The 21608-nt window shown below is 48.3% G+C and overlaps 1 protein-coding gene across 1 annotated transcript in view; it reads left to right on the top strand.

Moving 5' to 3' along the window:
* LOC119953960 (voltage-dependent L-type calcium channel subunit beta-1-like) overlaps positions 1 to 21608 on the top strand; it is a 309597-nt gene that overhangs the window by 229862 nt on the left and 58127 nt on the right. The window contains 1 exon segment of the mRNA XM_038778682.1: positions 12580 to 12699. Within this exon segment, the coding sequence (XP_038634610.1) occupies positions 12580 to 12699 (120 nt within the window).

Raw genomic sequence — 21608 nt, 5'->3', positions numbered from 1 at the left:
TGAGGGGCCGATTAGCCTCCCCCGGTGCCGTAATGACGCTGTTCTATACTAGAACCAAGAAGGACATAAATCCTCCTCAGAATATTGGCTGCTTGTTGATAGGCCCTCCTGGGCCTCACTTGCAATTCAGCAGCAGATGTAAACTTTACTGCAGGTGATAAAAATCTATTAACGACATATAAATCTAAATCTCTACTCTCAGTCTGAGGAACATTCAAGGCCCTTATCTCTTCATGTTACACGAAAAACCCAATCCAGGAAACAAAGATGTTAAAGGAGATCCTAATCTCTCGTCCTGCCGTGCTGGGGAAACGTGCAGCAGACATGCAGACAAACCGACGAGCATAACTGCTCTTTGAACCAGCACAGACCCAATGGCCGAATGGCCTCTTTCTGTGCTATAAGTTTCGGTAATTCTGCGAAAGGATGAACAGGCTGGGGGCTCATTTCTCTCGGAGAGAGAAGGTTGAAGGGGTGACCTTTAGGTCAGTGAAAGAGCTTGACAGGATAAGTGTGGAGATTCTTTCTTAGTTCATTCGTGGGATACGGGCTTTGCAGGCCAGCCATGCATTTTTTGTCCATCCCTAATTGCCCTTGGTTAGCTGCCTTCTTCAACCGCTGCAGTCCATGTGGTGTAGGTACACCCACTGTGCTGTTAGGGAGGGAGTTCCAGGACTTTGTCCCAGGGACAGTGAAGGAGTGGTGATATATTTCCTTTATTACAAACGTGTATCAAAACAGGTTCCAGCAAATAAACGCACCGGGAGACATACTTCCCAACAATCAACCAAATGGTGATATATTTCCAAGTCAGGATGGTGAAGGGGAGAGCAGACGTAGGGGTGGTAGTCACAAGATAGTGGGCAAAATATTCTGGCCCTCCCATGGCATGTTTACCAGCAGAGGAAGCGCCTCGCCATTGGCCCCCGACATGATCATCCAGTCCCGTCAAAGTCTCCGGCCTTTAAAGAACAAAGGACAAAGAAAAGTACAGCACAGGAACAGGCCCTTTGGCCCTCCAAGCTTGTGCCGACCATGCTGCCCGTCTAAACTAAAATCTTCTACACTTCCAGTGTCCGTATCCCTCTATTCCCATCCTATTCATGTATTTATCAAGCTGCCCCTTAAATGTCACAATCGGCCCTGCTTCCACCACCTCCTCCGGCAGAGAGTTCCAGGCGCCCACTACCCTCTGTGTAAAAAACTTGCCTCGTACATCTCCTCTAAACCTTGCCCCTCGCACCTTAAACCTATGCCCCCTAGTAATTGACCACACTACCCTGGGGAAAAAGTCTCTGACTACCCAATCTGTCTATGCCCCTCATAATTTTGTAGACCTCTATCAGGTCGCCCCTCCATCATTCCAGTATGGCTTTAGGTGGGCGGGGTGGGGGGGGTCACCTTCCCGCCAGTGGGAAGAGCCAGGAAATCTATAAAAATGTCTCCACTCGGAAGTAGTTGGAATGTGAAACTTGCTACCACATAGAGTAGCCGAGGAGAAAAGCCCAGATAGATTTAAGGGAACACTCGAGAAACACATGACGGTGGAAGAAAAATGAAGGATTTGCTGATATGGTGAGGTGAGGTAGAGTGGGAGGGGTCTGGTATGTACCAGTAACTCGGGCACAAAGCAGCTGGCCCAAATCGCCTGTTTCTGTGTTGTTTACACCAGGTACACTAGGGGATCAGGGGTTATGGGGAGAAGGCAGGAGAATGGGGATGGTGGCACGGTAGCACAGTGGTTAGCACTGCTGCTTCATAGCACAAGGGTCCCAGGTTCGATTCCCAGCTTGGAGTGACTTCCCAGTCAGTGCGGAGTCTGCATGTTCTCTCCGTGTCTACGTGGGTTTCCTCCGGGTGCTCCTGTTTCCTCCCACAAGTCCCGAAAGATGTGCAGGTTAGGTAATTTGGACATTCTGAATTCTCCTTCTGTGTATCCGAACAGGCGCCAGAGTGTGGCAACTAGGGGCTTTTCACAGTAACGTCATTGCAGTGTTAATGTAAGCCTACTTGTGACAATAAAGATTGTTAAATTTTAAAAAAAGAAACATATCAGCCATGGTCAAATGGCGGAGCAGGCTCGATGGGCCGAATGGCTGAAATTTGCTCCCATGTCTTATGGTTTTATGGTGATATAACACAATGACCTTGTCAGAATTCAGGAAGTTTGAATCTCTGCTGGTTTTCAACAAGCACTATGGATTAGTGGGATCTGGTTCAGGTATGGTGACTCTGGCCACAATGCAGACAATTGGTGCAAATGTGGATTGCAGTTTGCTCGATTCACTCTTGTAGGAACCCTTGCAGTAAATTGCGGGGGGGGGGGGGGGGGGGGGGGGGGGGGCAGACTTACTTGTTATCTGTCAGATTTGCACCTAAATCGCTGACGTGAATTGAGAGCGTCACCCGATACCTGAAAAACGAGACACTCGGATTTATACTCACACCCCCTCCCCTGTTCCTTTCCTGAACTATCTTAATTCTGCATCTTTTGGATGCTGGAACGATTTTCATGAGTTACCTCCTTGTATTTGCTTCACTGAAAGTGGCTCCCGTATCCCAGTTAGTGTTTCCAACTCTCTGGAATTTTCCCAAAATGTCCTAGAATTACAAAATGATCTCCTCAGAGCAACCCCAGGAGAACAAATGTAGGAATTTTTTTTCTTACAGTAAAGTGATTTTCTTTTACATTGAGCACAATTTTTTACTGTTTATTTTTCAAATCTGGAAGTTAAAAAGCGTTGGTTAACTGTTTGGTGACGCGGGGAATGGAAGTGGGAGATCTCGTGATCTTCAAGAGTCTGCCAAACCAGGGTTACCATTGAAGGGTGGTTTTTACTCTTTCAGAACAGAATTGCCAGCCTTGTCGCATCGCAGGGAGCAACCCTGGCTCTAAACCAGAAGCTCAGGGTTTGAATCCCACCCCAGGGACTTGAAGGCCAAGGAAGGCCTGTTTGTAATTTGGCCAATCTACAAATCCTTCCAAAACATGCCAATGCCAGGACCTATGAGTGGGAGAGATTCCTGGTTAGCCATGTGATGAAAAGTAAATTGGTGCCAATATCATCACTATACTTGGGTGGGACTTTCCTCTCCCTCCGCCAATGGCCGTCCGCAGGATCTTCTAGTCCCGCCATTGTCAACGTACCCCTCACTGCCACGAAACCCACGGCAGGGTACATCATCAGCAGGATCTTACCAGCGTGAACGGTGAGGAAATCCCACCCATTAGCTCCGGACTGCAACATGCATGTAAAAAGTGTATGTTGCCGTAGCAGCTCAGATTCCCCAAGTGAACGGCAATACATAACCACCAACAACAATTATCCAACTTATTTAATATATAATTATAAAACCCAACACAGATTGGAGATTCAATCTGAGTCCATACCCTGTGTACAGTATGTATTTACCAAGCCGCCTGGGGAGCTGAGTGATTCTGGTTGCAGTCCAGTTGATGGGTTTGTTTCTATTGCCCTATTATGTATTTTCTTTTCTTTTCTTTTCTTGCCCTATTATGTATTGTCTTTTTTTTATTTTCTTGCCTTATTATGTATTTTCTTTTTCTTGTGTTTTCTTTTCTTTTATTTTCATTTCTTTAATGTACTTAATGATCTGTTGAGCTGCTCGCAGAAAAATACTTTTCACTGTACCTCAGTACACGTGACAATAAACAAAATCCAAATCCAAAATCAGTGTTTTAGCCTCCAGGTCCTTATTGGGAGGAATTGCCTGAGAAGAGGAGGCACAAATGCCGATGGTCCTTTAGAAGTGATTTTGGATAGGGTAGGATAGGGGAAAGCAGTTTTTCAATTGTTTTGCTTGTCCTAGATGAATTTATGAATTTAAATGAATATGTCGCACGTCACCAACTTGCATTAGTATGGAACCGTTAATGTAGCAAAACACGCCCAGGAGTACTATTGAATTTGACATTGCAACGACGCTGGTTAATACCATCAATTTGTGGTTACTTTCATCAGTCGCAATTGATATTATTTCAAGATTCTTATTTGTGCTATGGTACCATAATCTGTTTATAATTAGGGTCTGGTTTGTGATGGGTAAATAATACAGGATGAAGGCTCTGCTTTTCTCACAACTTCATGAAGGTAAATATTGCTTTAACAAAAAAAAAACATTTGTCAAAGCTTTTCATTATGCAATCATCAGGACAGATTCACAAGTATACCAATTGTAAAGGGAACAATTTATCGTGCATTAGAAGAGAGTACTGATTAGCTGGCAAATAAAGGCATTGCCACGGAGAATGTACCAGGGAACAGTTAACTGTCAAACTTTAGTTTAAATTTTGTTTAAATTTGAGTTACCTGATTGGTAAAGGCATTGCCCTCGGGAATGAACCAGGAAATGACTGTCCTCCCAAGCTTTTGTTTAGCTGAAAAACACACAGGGGGCGAACTTTTTAACACACAGGCCACAATCAGTAAAGATAGGCAACAACACCTCCTCCACGATCATCCTCAACACCAGTGCCCCACAAGGCTGTGTCCTCAGCCCCCTACTATACTCCTTATACACCCATGACTGTGTGGCCAAATTCCCCTCCAACTCGATTTTCAAATTTGCTGATGACACCACCGTAGTGGGTGGGATTTCAAACAATGACGAGACAGAGTACAGGAATGAGATAGAGAATCTGGTGAACTGGTGCGACGACAATAATCTCTCCCTCGATGTCAACAAAACGAAGGAGATTGTCATCGACTTCAAGAAGCGTAGTGGAGAACATGCCCCTGTCTACATCAATGGGAACGAAGTAGAAAGGGTCGAAGTCTTCAAGTTTTTAGGTGTACAGATCACCAACAGCCTGTTCTGGTCCCCCCCATGCTGACACTATAGTTAAGAAAGCCCACCAACGACTCTACTTTCTCAGAAGACTAAGGAAATTTGGCATGTCAGCTGCGGCCCTCAACAACTTCTACAGATGCACCATAGAAAGCATTCTTTCTGGTTGTATCACAGCTTGGTATGGATCCTGCTCTGCCCAAGACCGCAGGAAACTACAAAAGGTTGTGAATGCAGCCCAATCCATCACGCAAACTAGCCTCCCTTCCATTGGCTCTATCTATAATTCCCGCTTCCTCAGAAAGGCAGCCAGCATAATTAAGGACCCCACACACCCCGGCCATACTCTCTTCCACCTTCTCCCATCAGGGAAAAAATACCAAAGTTTGAGGTCACGTGCCAACCGACTCAAGAACAGCTTCTTCCCGACTGCCATCAGACTTTTGAATGGACCTACTTCGTAAGAAGTTGATCTTTTCTCTACACCTTGCTATAACTGTAACATTATATTCTGCAATCTCTCCTTCCTTCCCTATGTACGGTTTGCATTGTTTGTGCAGCATGCAAGAAACAATACTTTTCACTGTACACTGATACATGTGACAATAATAAATCAAATCAAAACAAAGTGAATTCCGCTCTGACTCAGGCGCCGGTTTTTAGGTGGAGCGGGGTTTACGCAACGCCAGTCGGGGCCGTTGGCAGCGCCCCCCCCCCCCCCCTCCCCCCGGCAATACTCCAGGCCCCGATGGGTCGAGCGGCCGTCAGTTCCTGGCCAGTCCCGCCGGCGTAAAACGAACATGGTCCCACACGGCTGGTCGGCCGTCTAGTGGAGTCCTCGGGGTGGGGGGGGGGGGGGATGCGGCCCGGGGGGTCCCCACGGTGGCCTGGCACGCGATCGGGGCCCACCGATTTGCGGGTGGGCATGTACGGTGGGGGCACTACCTCCTTCCGCGCCGGCCTCTGTAGGGCTCTGCCATGGCTGGCGCGGAGAAGAACCCCCCTGTGCATGCGCAGGAACGCGCCAGCCGGTCTACGCATGCGCGGAACCACGCAGGCGGTTCTGCGCATGCGCCGGCCCTTCGGAGCTGGTCGGCGCAGCGCCAACCCCTCCGGCGCCGGCCTAGCCCCCGGGAGTGCGGATGATTCCGCAACTTCCGGTTGGCCCAACGTCGGAGTGGTTAGTGTCGTTCTTGGCGTCGGGCCATCCCGCCAATTGCGGGAGAATCCCACCCATGATGTTTGTCCAGACTCTTTCTGCCTGCAAAGGACAGGGCCCTGTGTGAATATATCCAGCTTCCAGTCGTGCAAGCCTGACTGATAATCTTAAACTGGTTGTCAGTGCAAGTCAAAAAAGCTTTGACATTCATAGAGTCATAGAGGTGTACAGCACAGAAGAGGCCCTTCAGCCCATCACATCTGTGACAGTCAAAAACAACTACCTAACTATTCTAATCCCATTTTCCAGCACTTGGCCCAGAGCCCTGTGTGCTTTGGCATCGCAAGGGCCCATCTAAATACTTATTTAAATGTTATGAGGGTCTCTGCCTCCACCATCCTTTCAGGCAGCGAGTTCCAGACTCCCATCACCCTCTGGGTGAAAACGTTTTTCCTCATATCCCCTCTAAACCATAAATCTATGCTGCCAGGTCATTGATCCCTCCACCAAGGGGTACACTTACTTCCTGTCTACTCTATCTGTGCCCCAATATGTCTCTTTTTCCAGAAATACTTAAAGTTCTGTTCTACCAAGTGACTATTCGTATACTTAAAATAAATAACTGTACCTTGTATGTTTAGCTGGTTTATATACAGATGAGAATCATACATAATAATAATCTTTATTATAGTCACAAGTAGGCTTACATTAACACTGCAATGTGGTTACTGTGAAAACCCCTTAGTCGCCGCACTCCGGCACCTGTTCGGGTAAACAGAGAGAGAATTCAGAATGCCCAAATTACCTAACAGCATGACTTTTGGGACTTGTGGGAGGAAACCGGAGCACCCGGAGGAAACCCACGCAAACACAGGGAGACCGTGCAGATTCCGCACAGACAGTGACCCAAGCCAGGAATCGAACTTGGGTCCTGGGAGCTATGAAGCAACAGGGCTAACCACTGTGCTACCATGCGGCCCATAGCACTGAATTCAGCCCATCATCCCTGTGCCAGCTACATGCAATTAGCCCTCCACCCCTCCTCCTTAATTTGAAATGGCTTTTACACCTAGGACAAGAAAATAATTCTTTCTAAGGCTGAGGATAGTCAATATGCAAATCCATTTCTGTCTTTATGTTCAGCTTCACTAAGAACTTAGTTTGTCGCTAATGCTATTCAAAGATATTCAAAGTTCTGTTTGACCACTTTGAAATGATAATGTAGGTAAATTTGGAGACTGAGGAAAGTAAAGCAATTCATTATCTGATCCATTAGGGACATGGGGAGAAAAGGATGCCTACTGTCTGAAGATTTACACCTGCGACATGAAAGAATTCTTTTAGAATAAAGTTACTGCCCTTACTCCTCCAATTTTAATTTGAGTGTTCAAATTAGAGGAAATAGTGATGCTCAGAATAATCAAGAACACACCTGTGCGAATGTGTTAAAGGTGAAATGTAATAATGGTATTTGGGGGAAAAGTGACTGTCTGGATCAAGAGAATGCACCAGAGATAAATCAGAATGGGGTTTCCAGAAGATATTCAATAAGGTGCCTGTAAGAAAGCACCTTGCAAATTGAGAGGAATGATATAATACGGAAATATGCCAGTGTGCATAGAGAGCTGGTTGAAAAACAAGAAACAAACAGGGTGCTGCTGTTATTACAGAAGGGCTAAGATTGGTGTACCCCAGGGGTCGGTGTAAGTTGACGTTAATTCTTGATAGGTTTGAACTCATATTTGAGCACTGATATCAGAGCACAATACTGAGGTTTCTCTGGCAGCGCAGGAGTTGAGGTGGGGTGTTGCCGCGCAAGAGGAGATCTGTAAAAAAAAGACCGACAGAGGGTGTGGACAGGTTTAACAGGCTGGGCAAACTAGCGGCGGATGCAATTCGATATAAAGAATGAGATGGAATTGGTGTCATAGATTCGATGGAAAGTGGCTGAAGGATGTCCAGGATGACATGAAATGAAAATCGCTTATTGTCACGAGTAGGCTTCAAATGAAGTTACTGTGAAAAGCCCCTAGTCGCCACATTTCGGCGCCTGTTCGGGGAGGCTGGTACGGGAATTGAACCATGCTGCTGGCCTGCCTTGATCTGCTTTAAAAGCCAGCGATTTAGCCCTGTGCTAAACCAGCCCCTTATGGGTGCGTAACTACACAGTTCGGGGAAAGTGTGAATGCCAAGTATGTGAAGCCACTGAAAGATCAATACGTTCTCCAGCTGGGATATGGCAGCAAAAAGAGCTATTGATGAATTTGTACAATGCAACCATCAGGCTGCAATTTGGCATGTCCCATTATACTAAAAACATATTATCAAGGGTGATTATTAGTCGAGTGAAATACTTTACCTTTCAGAGCCTGTAGAAAGAAGAATTCCAATTTTGATTAATACAGAATTTGATCTGCTTTGCCTCTCTGTTGTGAACCCAATTTACGAGTGCTGAAAGTCTGAATGACATTTCCTGCAATTTTGAACAGAATTTGGGAGATTGAATTCTGCGGCTCTGTCCATATTTTTATAAAAATTACAATTTAATGGTTTTGGACCTGGAGATTTTGACATAGAGAATACGCCCATTTAGCCGATAGTCGTGATTGGTGACAGAGGGAAGAGCTTGGAGCCAGTGCCACCAATATAGAGGTGGTTTCAAAGAAATAACATGTATTTATCTCATGCCTTTTGTGCCTACAGGTTGTCAAAGGGGCATTATAGCTACAGGACTGTTTTTGAAGCATAGTCACTGTTTTTTTTTAAATTTAGAGTACCCAATTATTTTTTCCAATTAAGGGGAAATTTAGCATGGCCAATCCACCTATCCTGCACATCTTTTGGGTTGTGGGGGTGAAACCCACGCAGACACGGGGAGAATGTGCAAACTCCACACAGACAGTGACCCAGGGCCGGGATTCGAACCCGGGTCCTCAGCGCCGTAGGCAGCAATGCTAACCACTGTGCTACCGTGCTGCCCTAAGCATAGTCACTGTTGTAGGAAATGCAGCAGCCATTTAGTACACCATGATCCCACAAACAATGTGATAATCAGATAATCTGATCTTAATGATGTCAGTTGAAAAGTAGGTATTGGACAGGACACTGGGTCGCTGCTCCTCAGCGATCAGAGAGCAGCCATTGACTGGCCGAATGGCCTCCTCCATAATTCTCACCAGTCTGCTTGTTGTTGGAGTCACAAAGGTTTTGTGGCTAATGGCGGTGGGTCAGCAATGGACGCAGTCCTCCACCTGCATGCCTGTAAAGGTAAACGGGCTCTGCAGGACTCCCACTTGATGTCGGCTAGATTTTATATGGCGGGTGTCGGACTCAATCGGCAGATAAAATAGCATTAGATGTCCGATATAAATAATAGAACATAAAATTGAGGCTCTTCCCTGAGCAAAGACACTCAAGCAATGATGAACTTGTATTCCCCCTGGAGTATAGAAGATTGAGGGGTGATCTGATTGAAAATGTTGAAAGAATTAGAGTTATGCTATTCAGGATTAAGAACATCCTGAAGGGTAAGTGGGAATCTGGGATTCTTCCACCCCCCCCCCCCCCCCCCCCCCCCCCCCCCCGGCTATGAATGCTGAGACTGTTGAACCATCCAAGACTGAGACATTTTATTCAGAAGTGCATCAAGGGAAATGGAGCAAAGGCAGAGAGGTGAAGTTAAAAATGAAGCAGCCTTGATCTAATTGAATGACGGGAGGTGGCCCGAGGAATTGAATGTTCTGCTGCTGTTCCTTAATATTCCTAAAATAACAATTGACCAGGAAACGAATGGTAAATTGGAAACTAGCTCCTGTTCAGCCTGATATCCTTTGGGCAGAGGGAGTTAGAATTCCCCCGCGGAATATCAAGTGTTCGAAACCATATCACCAAAGACAAGAATTCTAACGTAAACGGGCGGCAGAAACGGCTCGAGTGCCTCGAGGCAGGCAGTAGTCTGTGAGTTAATGCCTCTGATTAAAATACTCAGTGCAGAATTACACAGGGACGACCTGTGATTGGAGTTAGCTTAAATCAAACCTGTCTGCGCTGTGCTGTGTGTCAGGTTTTTAGTGGTGGCAGCTGCCCTGTCTCACTGTCGTGCGCAAGGTTTTGGCAAGCTCACAGCTTTATTACATTAGGCAGCCTAGCCCGTGGCAGCTTATTCTCCAATGGCGAGGCTCCGTCAAAAGACCATTTTAAAAATCATTTGAATTCTATCTACCCCTTTTTTCTGTACTCTCCCTCCAGCTGTTGAGAAAGGGTTTCAATAATAACTTTGGAATAAGGAAATTGGATATAGAGAAGAGAAAATAACTTACAACTCTGTGTCCAATAAAGAGTGGGGAAATGGGACTCAATGGAGAGGTCTTTCAAGTGAGCTTTCCTTAACGATATGACTTTATGACTATCTATCCTAAAATGTCTCTGTAATCAATTCCAGATAATGGGCGTGTGGTGAATTCATACTGTATTGTAATTCACACTGTATTGCATTGCATTGTATTATGTCCTTGTGGGCTCTGAATGTGAGCTGTTGCACGGCTCTGCCCATAGGGGGAGATGAGGAGCTTGTACAGGGCTCCACCCTTGGTTCCACCCATGGCCCCTCCCACTACCGGAAGTATAAAGTGCTGCAGCCGTGAGCCTGCCCTCAGTTCCTCTGGTCGCAGGCAGGCTCAGTTGTAAAACTATTAAAACCACAGTTTACTTCCAATCGTGTCTCTAGTGAATTGATGGTCACATCAGGCGCGATCGAACCAGATGGGAACTATGACCCATAGCCAGCGGATTTAGCCGTGTGTTTCCCAGCTCCGAGAAACACAACACTATCTAAACCAGGTCTGGTTGAATACGAGTGGGCAATGCACAATTGAGGCTGCACTTGTCCTGCTGTGAGGAGCCCCACTTGCTGAAACTTCTCAGCGCTGGGAGAAATTGGGACACCATTTTTAAATGGCGACCCGATCTCTTGACAGCCGAACCTCTACAAAGCCTCGACTGCCTATAACGGGGTCCTTGCCGCCTTTTGTGATGACTTCAGGAATATTGTTGCACTTCTAAATCAGCAACAGAACCGACAGAAGCAGACACAGACGCAATATTAAGGGAGGCAGCAAGCAACTAATAATTGTGCGTAATGGATTGGTGCATCTTGGATCAAGTATACCTCAGCAAACACCTTGGGTTGGATCTTCCGCTGTCGGGATTCTCCGTTAACGCCGGCAGCGGATTTCTCGATTGCGTGGGGCTGCTCAAAATAGGAAATCCCATTGGCCGCCTGGCGTGACGGAGAATCCCGCTGCCACGGGGGCGTGCTGCACCATAAAACTGACGGAGAATCCTGCCCCTTGAATCTCAGTCTTCTAAACTCAAGTAGATGAGAATCTTGTAACTCAGGCATTGTCAAACCCGGGGGCGCGACCCGTGGGTGGGTAGTGGGCGGGTGACGGGAGGGTCGCAGAGCCGTCCGCTGTGATGCTCCCGATCGCGTAAATCTGCGCGCAACAGCCGCAGTAGTCGGCTGTTAAAAACACCGGCTGCAAGCAGCCTTCAAAATGGCCAGGAACGTGTAAACAAAATGCGGCCGCACTGCGCATGCGTGCCAGATCATCGGCACGCATGCGCAAAACTATGCGCACAGATGATCGAGCATGCATGTGCAGTGCGGCTGCTTTTTTTTAAACAGTCGCAGTTTTTTGTTTTAAAAGTTCGGGGGGGGGGGTTTATTCATTTTCAGGGGCTGATTTAGCTCACTGGGCTAAATCGCTGGCTTTTAAAGCAGACCAAGCAGGCCAGCAGCACGGTTCGATTCCCGTATCAGCCTCCCCGGACAGGCGCCGGAATGTGGCGACTAGGAGCTTTTCACAGTAACTTCATTGAAGCCTACTCGTGACAATAAGCGATTTTCATTTCATTTTCATTTTATTGATTTATTTTATTCATTTAATTTTTATTTTTTTCATTTATTTTTTTTTACTTGGAGGGGTTTTTTTGAAAACATTTTATCAGAAAAAAATGCAGAAATTTAGACAGATGGAGGCGCCAGACTTCCCGACACCAGAAGGCTTCACCTTCATCCAACAGGTTCCATTGGAAGAGCGTGTACGAGGGCCAAAGGGACCCAAAACCATTTCCTCCATTTTTGTTAGCAGCAAACAAGGTAAGAGAAAATGGTGGGTCGCACAGGTTGGCCAGCGTGGGTCGCGAAGGTCGGCCGGCGTGGGTCCCGAAGGTCGGCCGGCGTGGGTCCCGAAGGTCGGCCGGATTGGGTCACGAAGGTTGGCCGGTTGGTAAAAATGGGTCGCCGGAAAAAAAGTTTGAAGAACACTGTTGTAACTTGTTACCAGATGGCAACATGTGAATTACCATATTGAAGTGAGAAGTATGTTCGTGACATAAGTCTGTAACATTAAAATTGGATGGCAAGCTTCAAAAGTAAAATCATTTAAGTATAGATACTCTCTGTATGGAATTTGAAGGTTTGTATTTAAGATTTGAAGTCAGTATCAAAATATTGCCAATGCAGATCTCAATGTTGTGGAACGGGAGGAATCTTGACTCCAGCAATGGATTGAAAAATGTTTTCTTCTTTTCCATGTTTTTCCTCTCAGGGTTCAGCTGACTCGTACACCAGCCGTCCATCGGACTCTGATATCTCTCTGGAAGAGGACAGGGAGGCCCTACGCAAAGAAGCTGAGCGACAGGCTTTGGCACAACTTGAGAAGGCAAAGGTAAGCGATTCACACTCCCTCACCTGCTGTGCCACCTGCTGGCTCCAGATCTGCTTCAAAGCAAAGCCTTGTAGTCCCCAATGCTCACCTGGATTCAGGCAGGCAATGACAGCTAAAGGCCCGGAGGTCATAAACGCCAAAGAGTGCACAATGCCAGAGTGATGAGCCAAGCAAAATAAGGGTTCTCCAGAGTTCAGCTGACCTCCATGCTGACTTGTTTGTTTGATTATGGCTCTGCACAGTGGTAAATCCAAAGACAGTCTGCACCAATGATGCTGTAGAAAGTTCTGGGAAGTTTAAGGTTCTGGGAAAGAATGAGTTAAAATAGCCGAATGTCCTTGGTCTTGTGTTGGTTCATATCTGGCCGAGTCACTCGATTTTCTTAATGTTGCATCCATTTCCCTGGTGCTCTCCTCATCTGTTTTTCTGACATCTTCTCTATACTTGTGGACTGCAACCTTAACAGATCTCAGACTGCTCAGCTTTCCAAGCGGGGGGGGTGACTGAAGCGTAGAATTTACAGTGCAGAAGGAGGCCATTCGGCCCATCGAGTCTGCACCGGGCCTTGGAAAGAGCACCCTACCCAAGCCCAACCTATCCCCATTACCCAGGAACTCCACCTGAACGTTTTGGGCACTAAGGGCAATTTACCATGGCCAATCCACCTAACCTGCACGTCTCTGGACTGTGGGAGGAAACCGGAGCACCCGGAGGAAACCCACACAGATATGTGGAGAACGTGCAGGCTCCACACAGTCAGTGACCCAAGCCGGTAATCGAATGTGGGACCCGAGAGCAGTGAGGCAACTGTGCTAACCACTGTGCTACCGTGCTGCCCCTAATCAACCACAATACACGCTGGGAATACCCGCTGAAGTGACACTTCGTTAAAAACTTGAACTGTTTCTGAAATCCAAAGGTAATTGGCAAAAAAAGTCTGCATGAGTTTTTTCTTGTAAAATATTTTTATTCTCCATTTTCACATTTTCTTCCGAATTTACACCCCACCAACAAGCAGTAAACGGTAACAAATACAAAGTCAATCCCCTTATCAACAACAACGATCCCATCCTCCCACCAACCCCCAAACACGCCCACCTGACAATATAAGCATCAAATACAACAAACCCTCCCACGGTGGGAAAAACAAAGGGAAAAAAAAGAAAAAGGAATCAGGAATTGCCTATGCTTACCATTGATCTATAGAGATCACCCCCCCCCCCCATCCCCCTAACATTCAATGCCATCCAATCCCCGAAAGAGTACCGTAAATGACACCCATGAATTGTAAACCACCCCCCCTCCCCGACTCCTCCCCTCCACTTCCTCTTATAAAACTCCTCCTCCCAACCTCGGTTCCTTCCCCCCAACTTTCCACCCCGGCTAGACTCATCGGAACCTGTTCTGCCGGGGCCGCAGCCCCTCCCCCCACCTCACTCCCGTTCACTGGCCGGCTTAAACTGGCCAGCCTGGAGGCCCCCGCCCGGGTCTCTTTCCCCCTTTTCCCCAGGAAAACCAAGAAATTCCCTTTAGCACACAAACCCCGCATACACACCCAAGCCCCAAAGAACCATCATTGCAAGTGAAAGTCCCAACTCTTCCCTTTTCCAAATATACAGCGTCGACTCATTTAGCACATACACCAACACGCAGTGAAAAAATAAAGTTACATGAGGCTACATCGGTACATGACCATTTTTCAAATCAGCCACAGTCCTTCTGCCTTCGCAAACTCCTCCGCTGCTTCCGCCGTCCCAAAATAAAAGTCTTGGATTTGTAGGTCACCCTCAACTTAGCTGGATATACTATGCTGCAGCGCACTTTACTGATGTACAGTGCCCTCTTCACCCGGCTGAAGGCAGCCCACCTCCTCGCCAGCTCCACCATAAAGTCCTGATATATCCGTATACCAGCTTCAGCCGACTGCACCACCCATTTCTGCTTTGCCCAGCACAGGACCTTCTCCTTCACACTGTACCTACGGAAGCACAGAGTCACTACTCTTGGCGACTCACTCGCCTTTGGTACAGGCCTCCACAACTGATGAGCCCGATCCAGTTCATATCGGGAGGGATCCTCCCCCTCCCCCAATAGCTTCGCCAACATTGTGGCAAAATACTCAGTCAGCCTTGGGCCTTCCACTCCTTCGGGCAGACCCACAACCCTCAGATTCTGTCCATTTTGGCGCGCAAACCCTTGTTGATCTCTATCACCTTCTGCATCTCCTTCCCCATCGAGGTAAGTTGATCACTGTGCTGCAATAATGTCTCCTGCACTTCCCTCAGCGCCTCCCCTTGCTCCCGCACCTCCTCCACTGCGCTCGCCAGCGCCGTCCTCACCGGGGTATTCGCCTCCTCCACCAGCACTTACAATACCGCCCCCATCTCCTTCCTCATCGCCTCCATGTGTTTTGTGAACTGCCTTTCGAGTTCCATGGCCATCACCTTAGTTATTTCTTCAGCCGTGGGCAATGCGGCCTCCCCTGGTGCCCCAGCCTCCACTTTTCTTGCCGTCCCCAAGGTGACCTTTCCACTTCCCGACGCTTTTTTCATGGCCGTTATTTTACTTATTCTCGACATTTCCCTTCTCCCTGATTTTGCCGCCTCCGTTGCTCCTGGGACCGGGCATTAAACCCCGAAAATGCCGTTCCCGAATGGGAGCCCTCCAATGTGCGGCTGCCTCCCGCCCGCCGTCACCGGAAGTCTCCCTACATGAGGGTTAAACATGCAGTCAATTGAGGGGAATACACTGCATTAGAATGCTGATGGAAGCAGATTCGAAAGTAACTTCCAAAATAAATACTTAAAAGGGGGGAAGTTTGCAGGGTCATCGGGAAAGACCTGGGAGTTGGACTAATTGTATAACTCCAACAAAGAGTTGGCACGGGGAGGATGGGCTGAATGGTGTTCTTCTGTAATTCTATTGATGATTGGTCGAGATTACTTATCGATTTCCTTCACTGCCCCTGATGTCTGAACTGAGGTCATAAAGCTCGATCTGCATTTACAAGCACTTTTAACATAGTAAACGCCCCAACATGCTTCACAGGAGTGTTCTCAAACAAAGTGTTCTCGAGGCAAAGAATAAGATGATAAGGTAGCTGACCAAAATCATTGTCAAAGGGGTAGGCTTTAAGGAACAGGAATTGAGGCAACCTTGTCTCCACGGATCCGGTTGGCTGTTCCTTCACCCCGTTTTTGAAAGTACCCCCCATCCTGCCAGACCATTGGACAGTGGGTGCCGTCCAAATGTGTTTGATGCCGTTCGACTTCAAGAGGGCCTGGAACTCTCTGCTAGTAAAGGCTGTACTATTGTCGGAGACTACGACCCCCGGTTAGGGTTAGAAAAGCAGTGCTGGAGTTTCTCTAGCATGGAGTGAGAGGTTATAGAGGCCACGCAGTGTACTTCCATCCATTTAGAATGGACATCATGATTAGGAACATGCAAAATCGACATGTACCCGTACGCATGGTTTCCCTGGCCACTCCCATGGGAGTAGGGAGGCAGAAGGAGGGAGCTCCTGGTACTCCTGGCATAAGGAGCACTGTCCTCAATATCCAAAGTGAGCAGCTTCATTTTGGAGACCCCAGGGTGACTGTTATTCAGCTCCTTTAGGATTGGGCGCTGACCTGGGTTTGCGGGGGGGAGGGGGGGACTACCCAGGATCCCCACAGGATTGTACCAATCTCGAGACTCAGTTCTTCTCTTTTTGTGAGGTAGGCCTTGTTGGCGTCAGAGAAGTGTCCTCGGATCCCACCATTCAGGATCATGGGGCGGGATTCTCCGACCCCCCGCCGAGTCGGAGAATTGCGGGGGCTGGCGTCAATCTCACCCCCGCTGTGTCCCGAAGTCCCCGGCACCCAGAGATTCGGCAGGAATCGCGCCGCGCCGTTCGGCGGGCCCCCCCCCCCGGGCGATTCTCCGGCCCGCGATGGACCGAAGTCCCACCACTGTCATGCCGGTCCCGCCGGCGTGGATCAAACCACCTACCTTACCGGCGGGATCAGGCGGCGCGGGCGGGCTCCGGGGTCCTGGGGCGATCTGGCCCCGGGGGGGTGACCCCACGGTGGCCTGGCCCATGATCGGGGCCCACCGATCGGCAGGCGGGCCTGTGCTGTGGGGGCACTTTTTTCCTTCCGCCTTCACCATAGTCTTCACCATGGCGAAGGCGGAAGTGACCCCTTCCCCTGCGCATGTGCGGGGATGCCGTCAGCAGCCGCTGACACTCCGTTGCATGCGCGGACTTCCTGACGGGGTGCCAACCACTCCGGCGCGGGCCTAGCCCCTCAATGTTAGGACTTGGCCCCGCACCTTTGGGGCGGCCCGACTCCGGAGTGGTTCACGCCACTCCATCACGCCAGGACTCCCCGCTCCGCCAGGTAGGGGAGAATCACGGCCCATGTGTCTCAATTTGGATAATGTGAGGTCCTTCTGTGTCCAAGCCTTAATCTGTTCTGCAGATACCAGCGAATGTTTCCAAAACATTCCAGGCCATGGTGACCTCTTCCAACCCCGGAAAACAAGCCAGGCTTGTGGGCAGTAGGCGGCTTCGTAATTCATCTGCATTGGCTATTCGAACTCCAGCACGGTGCTCGAGGGAGTATTTGTCGGCTGTCAATAGCAAGGCCCAAAGTTGGATCGAAGTGATGGGAGGAATTGCCCTATCCTCTGTGGACATACCGGTGGAAATCTTTTACACCGAAGATCACTGCCAAACCCTCCTTCTCAATTTGAGAGTAACACCGCTCTGCATCCACCAGTGTCCTAGATACGTAGGCAATGGGTCTTACTGTTCCATCTTCCCTACGATGCAAGAGGCCTGCACCCACCCCATAAGGAGAGACGTCACATGTCAATATTAACTCCTTTTTGGAGTCTTAATGGGCTAGTCTGTTTCACTTTTGCAAAAGCTTCATCTTATCACGCCTGCCAAGATCACATCTGGTGTTCTTTTAGTAGCAGATGTCGTGGTGATAGTCGAGAGGCCAAATTTGGAATTAATTTTCCATAATAATTGAGTAATTCCAGGAAGAATTTCATTTCCATCGTATTTTGTGGGGTAGACACCTCCTTAATGACCTTGTCCTCCACAACGTGTCGGCTTTTCTTGCCCACCCTCAGTAGGTTGCCTCGCTCTCTTGGAATATGCATTTTTCTTATTTGAGGGGGACTCCTGCATTTGAAAGCTGCCTCAAGGCCTCTTCCAAGTTCACTAGGTGCACCTGTTTTGCCACCCCTGTAATTAGTACGTCATCAGGGTGTACCCCAACCTTGAGTAGCCCTTGGAGGACATGCCGAAATATGGCACACGCTGATGAGACTTCATTAACCACAACTCTGTTTCCTGTCGTTCAATGAATTTCGTATCCATGTTACTATTGTCCCTTTTATTCCATAAGCTATAAGTTTGCTCACAAACCTGTCAAACATTCTGAAAGGCGATCTCCATGCTGTTGAGCCAAACACGATGGAGGATCTCGATGTTTTCTTATTGGATCTGAGTTGGCTATGTCAATCAGAATCCGAGGATGAGGGTGTTCTCTGATTTTTGGTAAGTTACAGGAGAGTGGAGGGTCACATGCTTTACACTGGCTGAATTATACCTGACATTGGAGTGCCTGGGACTGGGTAGGGTCCATCCCCCCCCGCCCCCCAGCGTCATCACTCAACTTCAAGCGCGAAAAGAAGATTGTGAAAAAAAGGGATGATTTCTTTCAGAAAAGAATCGTCAACAACTGGAACAATTTTGCGGGAAGGACGGTTGAGTCAAAGGTACTGAAGGTGATGATATGTCTAAAGTTGAATAAGTCAAGTGGTGATGGGAGTGATATGAAACTTAATGGACTCTCAGATGCGAGATGACATTTTGTAATAAAGTTTGAGGCAGGCTGCAGCCTCATTGAAAGAAACAGGAAACCATTCCACAGGACTTGTTTGGGCAATAGCTAGTGGTGTAATTGGTAATATTGAACCAACTGGATTCAAGGATACTTTTCCTCCAATCCAAGGTCTCAATTGCGAGGAACACCATATAAATTGCCAATAACTTGGTGCAGTAAGTCCTCACTCTGAGTTGTAGATGTGTTCCGCTGGCGATTGTGACTTTAAGTGAAACGACTTTAAGTGAATCAGAAGTTCCCATTGGAATCAATGTCAAAACTGGAGTAGGTTCCTTCACCCGGAATAACCAAATAAATTGAAATTGGAACATGTATAAGTACTGTGCATTCCTAGCTGAAATAACAAACAAAATAAAATACATTACTAAATGTAAAAGAAATATTGCAAAATACAAGTTATATAACATTCACCATTCTCTCTTATTGTTTATTTATGGGATGTGGGTGTTGCTGGGTAAGGCCCAGCATTTGTTGCCCATCCCAGAATGCCCTTGAATTGAGTGGTTTGCTTGGCCATTTCAGAGGGTAGTTAAAAGTCAACCACATTGCTGTGGGTCTAGAGTCGGATGTAGACAAGGTAAGGATAGGAGATTTCCCTTCCAAAGGACTTGAACAATTTTTACAACCATCAACAATGTTTTCACGGTCGACATCAGATTTCGAGGGCGCGATCGAACGGCCTCATCACACCCGACTCAGTGATTGGAGATGCCTCTCACAAGATTTACGACACTCGGAACACTGCGCGAGATCTAACGAGATCTCATGGGACGTCATGATCTGGATTGCGTCCTTGCTGGACCTCCAGCCACTTTGAGTGGGTGTCCACCAGGATGAGAAACATTGAACCCAACAAGGGACCTGCAAAATCGGCATGCAGGTGAGCCCAAGGGTGCCCCGGCTACTCCCAAGGATGTAGGGGTTCATCCGCAAAGAGCTTCTGGTGCTCTTGATAAATGGAGCACTGCTGGGCCAACCTCTTGATATCTGTGTCCAAACCTGGCCACCAGACGTAGCTGTTCACCAGCATCTTCATTTTGGACACTCTGGGATGTCTGTCCTGAAGGTCCTTCAACACAATTGCCTGGCCCTTCACTGGGACAACCCTCGTGCCCCATGGGAGATACCGCTTTCCATGGTGGGCTCCGACAATTTGGAGGAGAAAGCCATCAACTCCCTCAGTAGCTATCAATACTGCCTACCCTATAACACCAGATGTTGCACTTTGGCAGCATCTGGTGTTATAGGGTAGGAAGGGTCGGTTTGTGTCCATTCACGAACACACGAGGCAATAACGGGCAAGGAATCCTTGAAGTTCAGGACAGCAATTACTTTGTCCGCTGTCGGGTGGTTCGCGGATTGTAGAGGCGGAAGGATCAACGCATCCACACCCGCATGTGCAATCGGGATCCCTGGGCAGTGCTCAAAGGAGTATTCGTAAGCAGCCAATGACAAAGCCCAGCGCTGGATCCTCGCAGACAATATTAGTGGGATCACCTTTGCTTTACGGAAGAGGCCTACCAATGGCTTATGATTGATGACAAAAAAATGGCGGCCATAGACGTATTGATGAAATTTTACATTGAATACGACTGCCAGACCTTCTTTTTTGATCTGGGAATATTTTCTCTCATTCGCACCAGCACCTGAGAGGCAAAAGCGATCGGACAGTCACGGTCATCGCTCATCCAATGGGACAGAACTGCCTCAATGCCGTATGGTGAAGCATTGCAAGAGACGCACAATGGTTTAGAAGAGTCAAAATGTGTCAACACCCCTGAAGAGGACAACCACCACTTCACCTTTTTAAACTCCGCATCCTGGGCCTAGCCCCAAGGCTGGTGCTTTTTCAAGTACAAGTCAAGTTCAAGATCTGTAACGCCTGCTGAAAAGTTAGGGAAACTTTGCCCAAAGGTTTTTCTCGTCACCATATTATTAATACCACAGACGAAATAACTGCGGAGCGTACTCACTGTGATGATCGGAATACCTTGCCCCTTTAAGAGGCTTGTGATGATCGGAATACATTGCCCCTTTAAGAGGCTTGGAACCCTGGGGGACTCCGCCTCTGGCTACGCCCCCTGGGAAACAGTACTTAAGATGAGACTCCATTTTGCGAGCACACTTCTCATGGAGGCTGCCATTGTTCACTGCTTGTTAAAGCCTTTGATTACTGACCTAACTTTCGTGTGGTAATTGAGAGTGCCTCACTCACGAAACCCAGCTATCTTCCATAACCGAGGTACAAACTCAGTGATGGACTCACCAGAGGACCTCTCCACTGCATTAAGCCAATAAAAAAGCACCTGGTGTTTTGGACATTCTTTGTTGAAAACTTTGCTTCAGAGTTTTTTTGAAAACATATCACGTTTCCCTCTAGCATGAGTGAAGACCTCTGGTCGCACTCCTCCGAGAACGGCGCCAATCAGCTCACGGGATGCAGCGTCCCATTGATGAGAAACAACACAAAACGAATCTCAACAATTACCCCAAACAACATTAGATTGAAATTGAAAATTCAAATCAAGAGTACCAGCACTGAAAACTGCGCAAGTTCAAAGTTGAAACAATTTATGGGATGTGGGCGTTGCTGGCTAGGCCAGCATTTAAAGCAAACTGACTTAAAGTGGGGCAGCTTAAAAGGGTGATTCACGGTTCCAAATTTGCTGCCTTTTTGCATCTTGACCAGGGCCGGCCCAAGGCAGCGGCAACTCGGGCAGTCGCCCGGGGCGTCATGTGCTAGGGGGCGCCAGAGACTCGGGTCCCGCGCATGCGCAGTTGGGCCGGTGCCAACCAGCGCATGCGCGGTGGCCTCCGCCCCCCGGCCGCCCCGCCCCCTCGGCCCTGCCCCCGCGCCTCGGGCCCGCCCCCCCGCCTCGGGCCCCCCCCGCCTTGGGCCCGCCCCCCCCCCCCCCCCCCGCCTCGCCCCCGCCCCCCTCTCGGCCCCCCCCCCCCTCGGCCTCGCCCCGCCCCCCCCTCGGCTCACCCCCCCCCCCCCCCCCCCCCCGA

The sequence above is a fragment of the Scyliorhinus canicula genome, chromosome 19, assembly GCF_902713615.1.
Source record: "Scyliorhinus canicula chromosome 19, sScyCan1.1, whole genome shotgun sequence".
Taxonomy (NCBI): domain Eukaryota; kingdom Metazoa; phylum Chordata; class Chondrichthyes; order Carcharhiniformes; family Scyliorhinidae; genus Scyliorhinus; species Scyliorhinus canicula.
The sequence above is the reverse complement of the archived record's forward strand: the minus strand, read 5'-3'. Positions and strand labels throughout refer to the sequence as shown.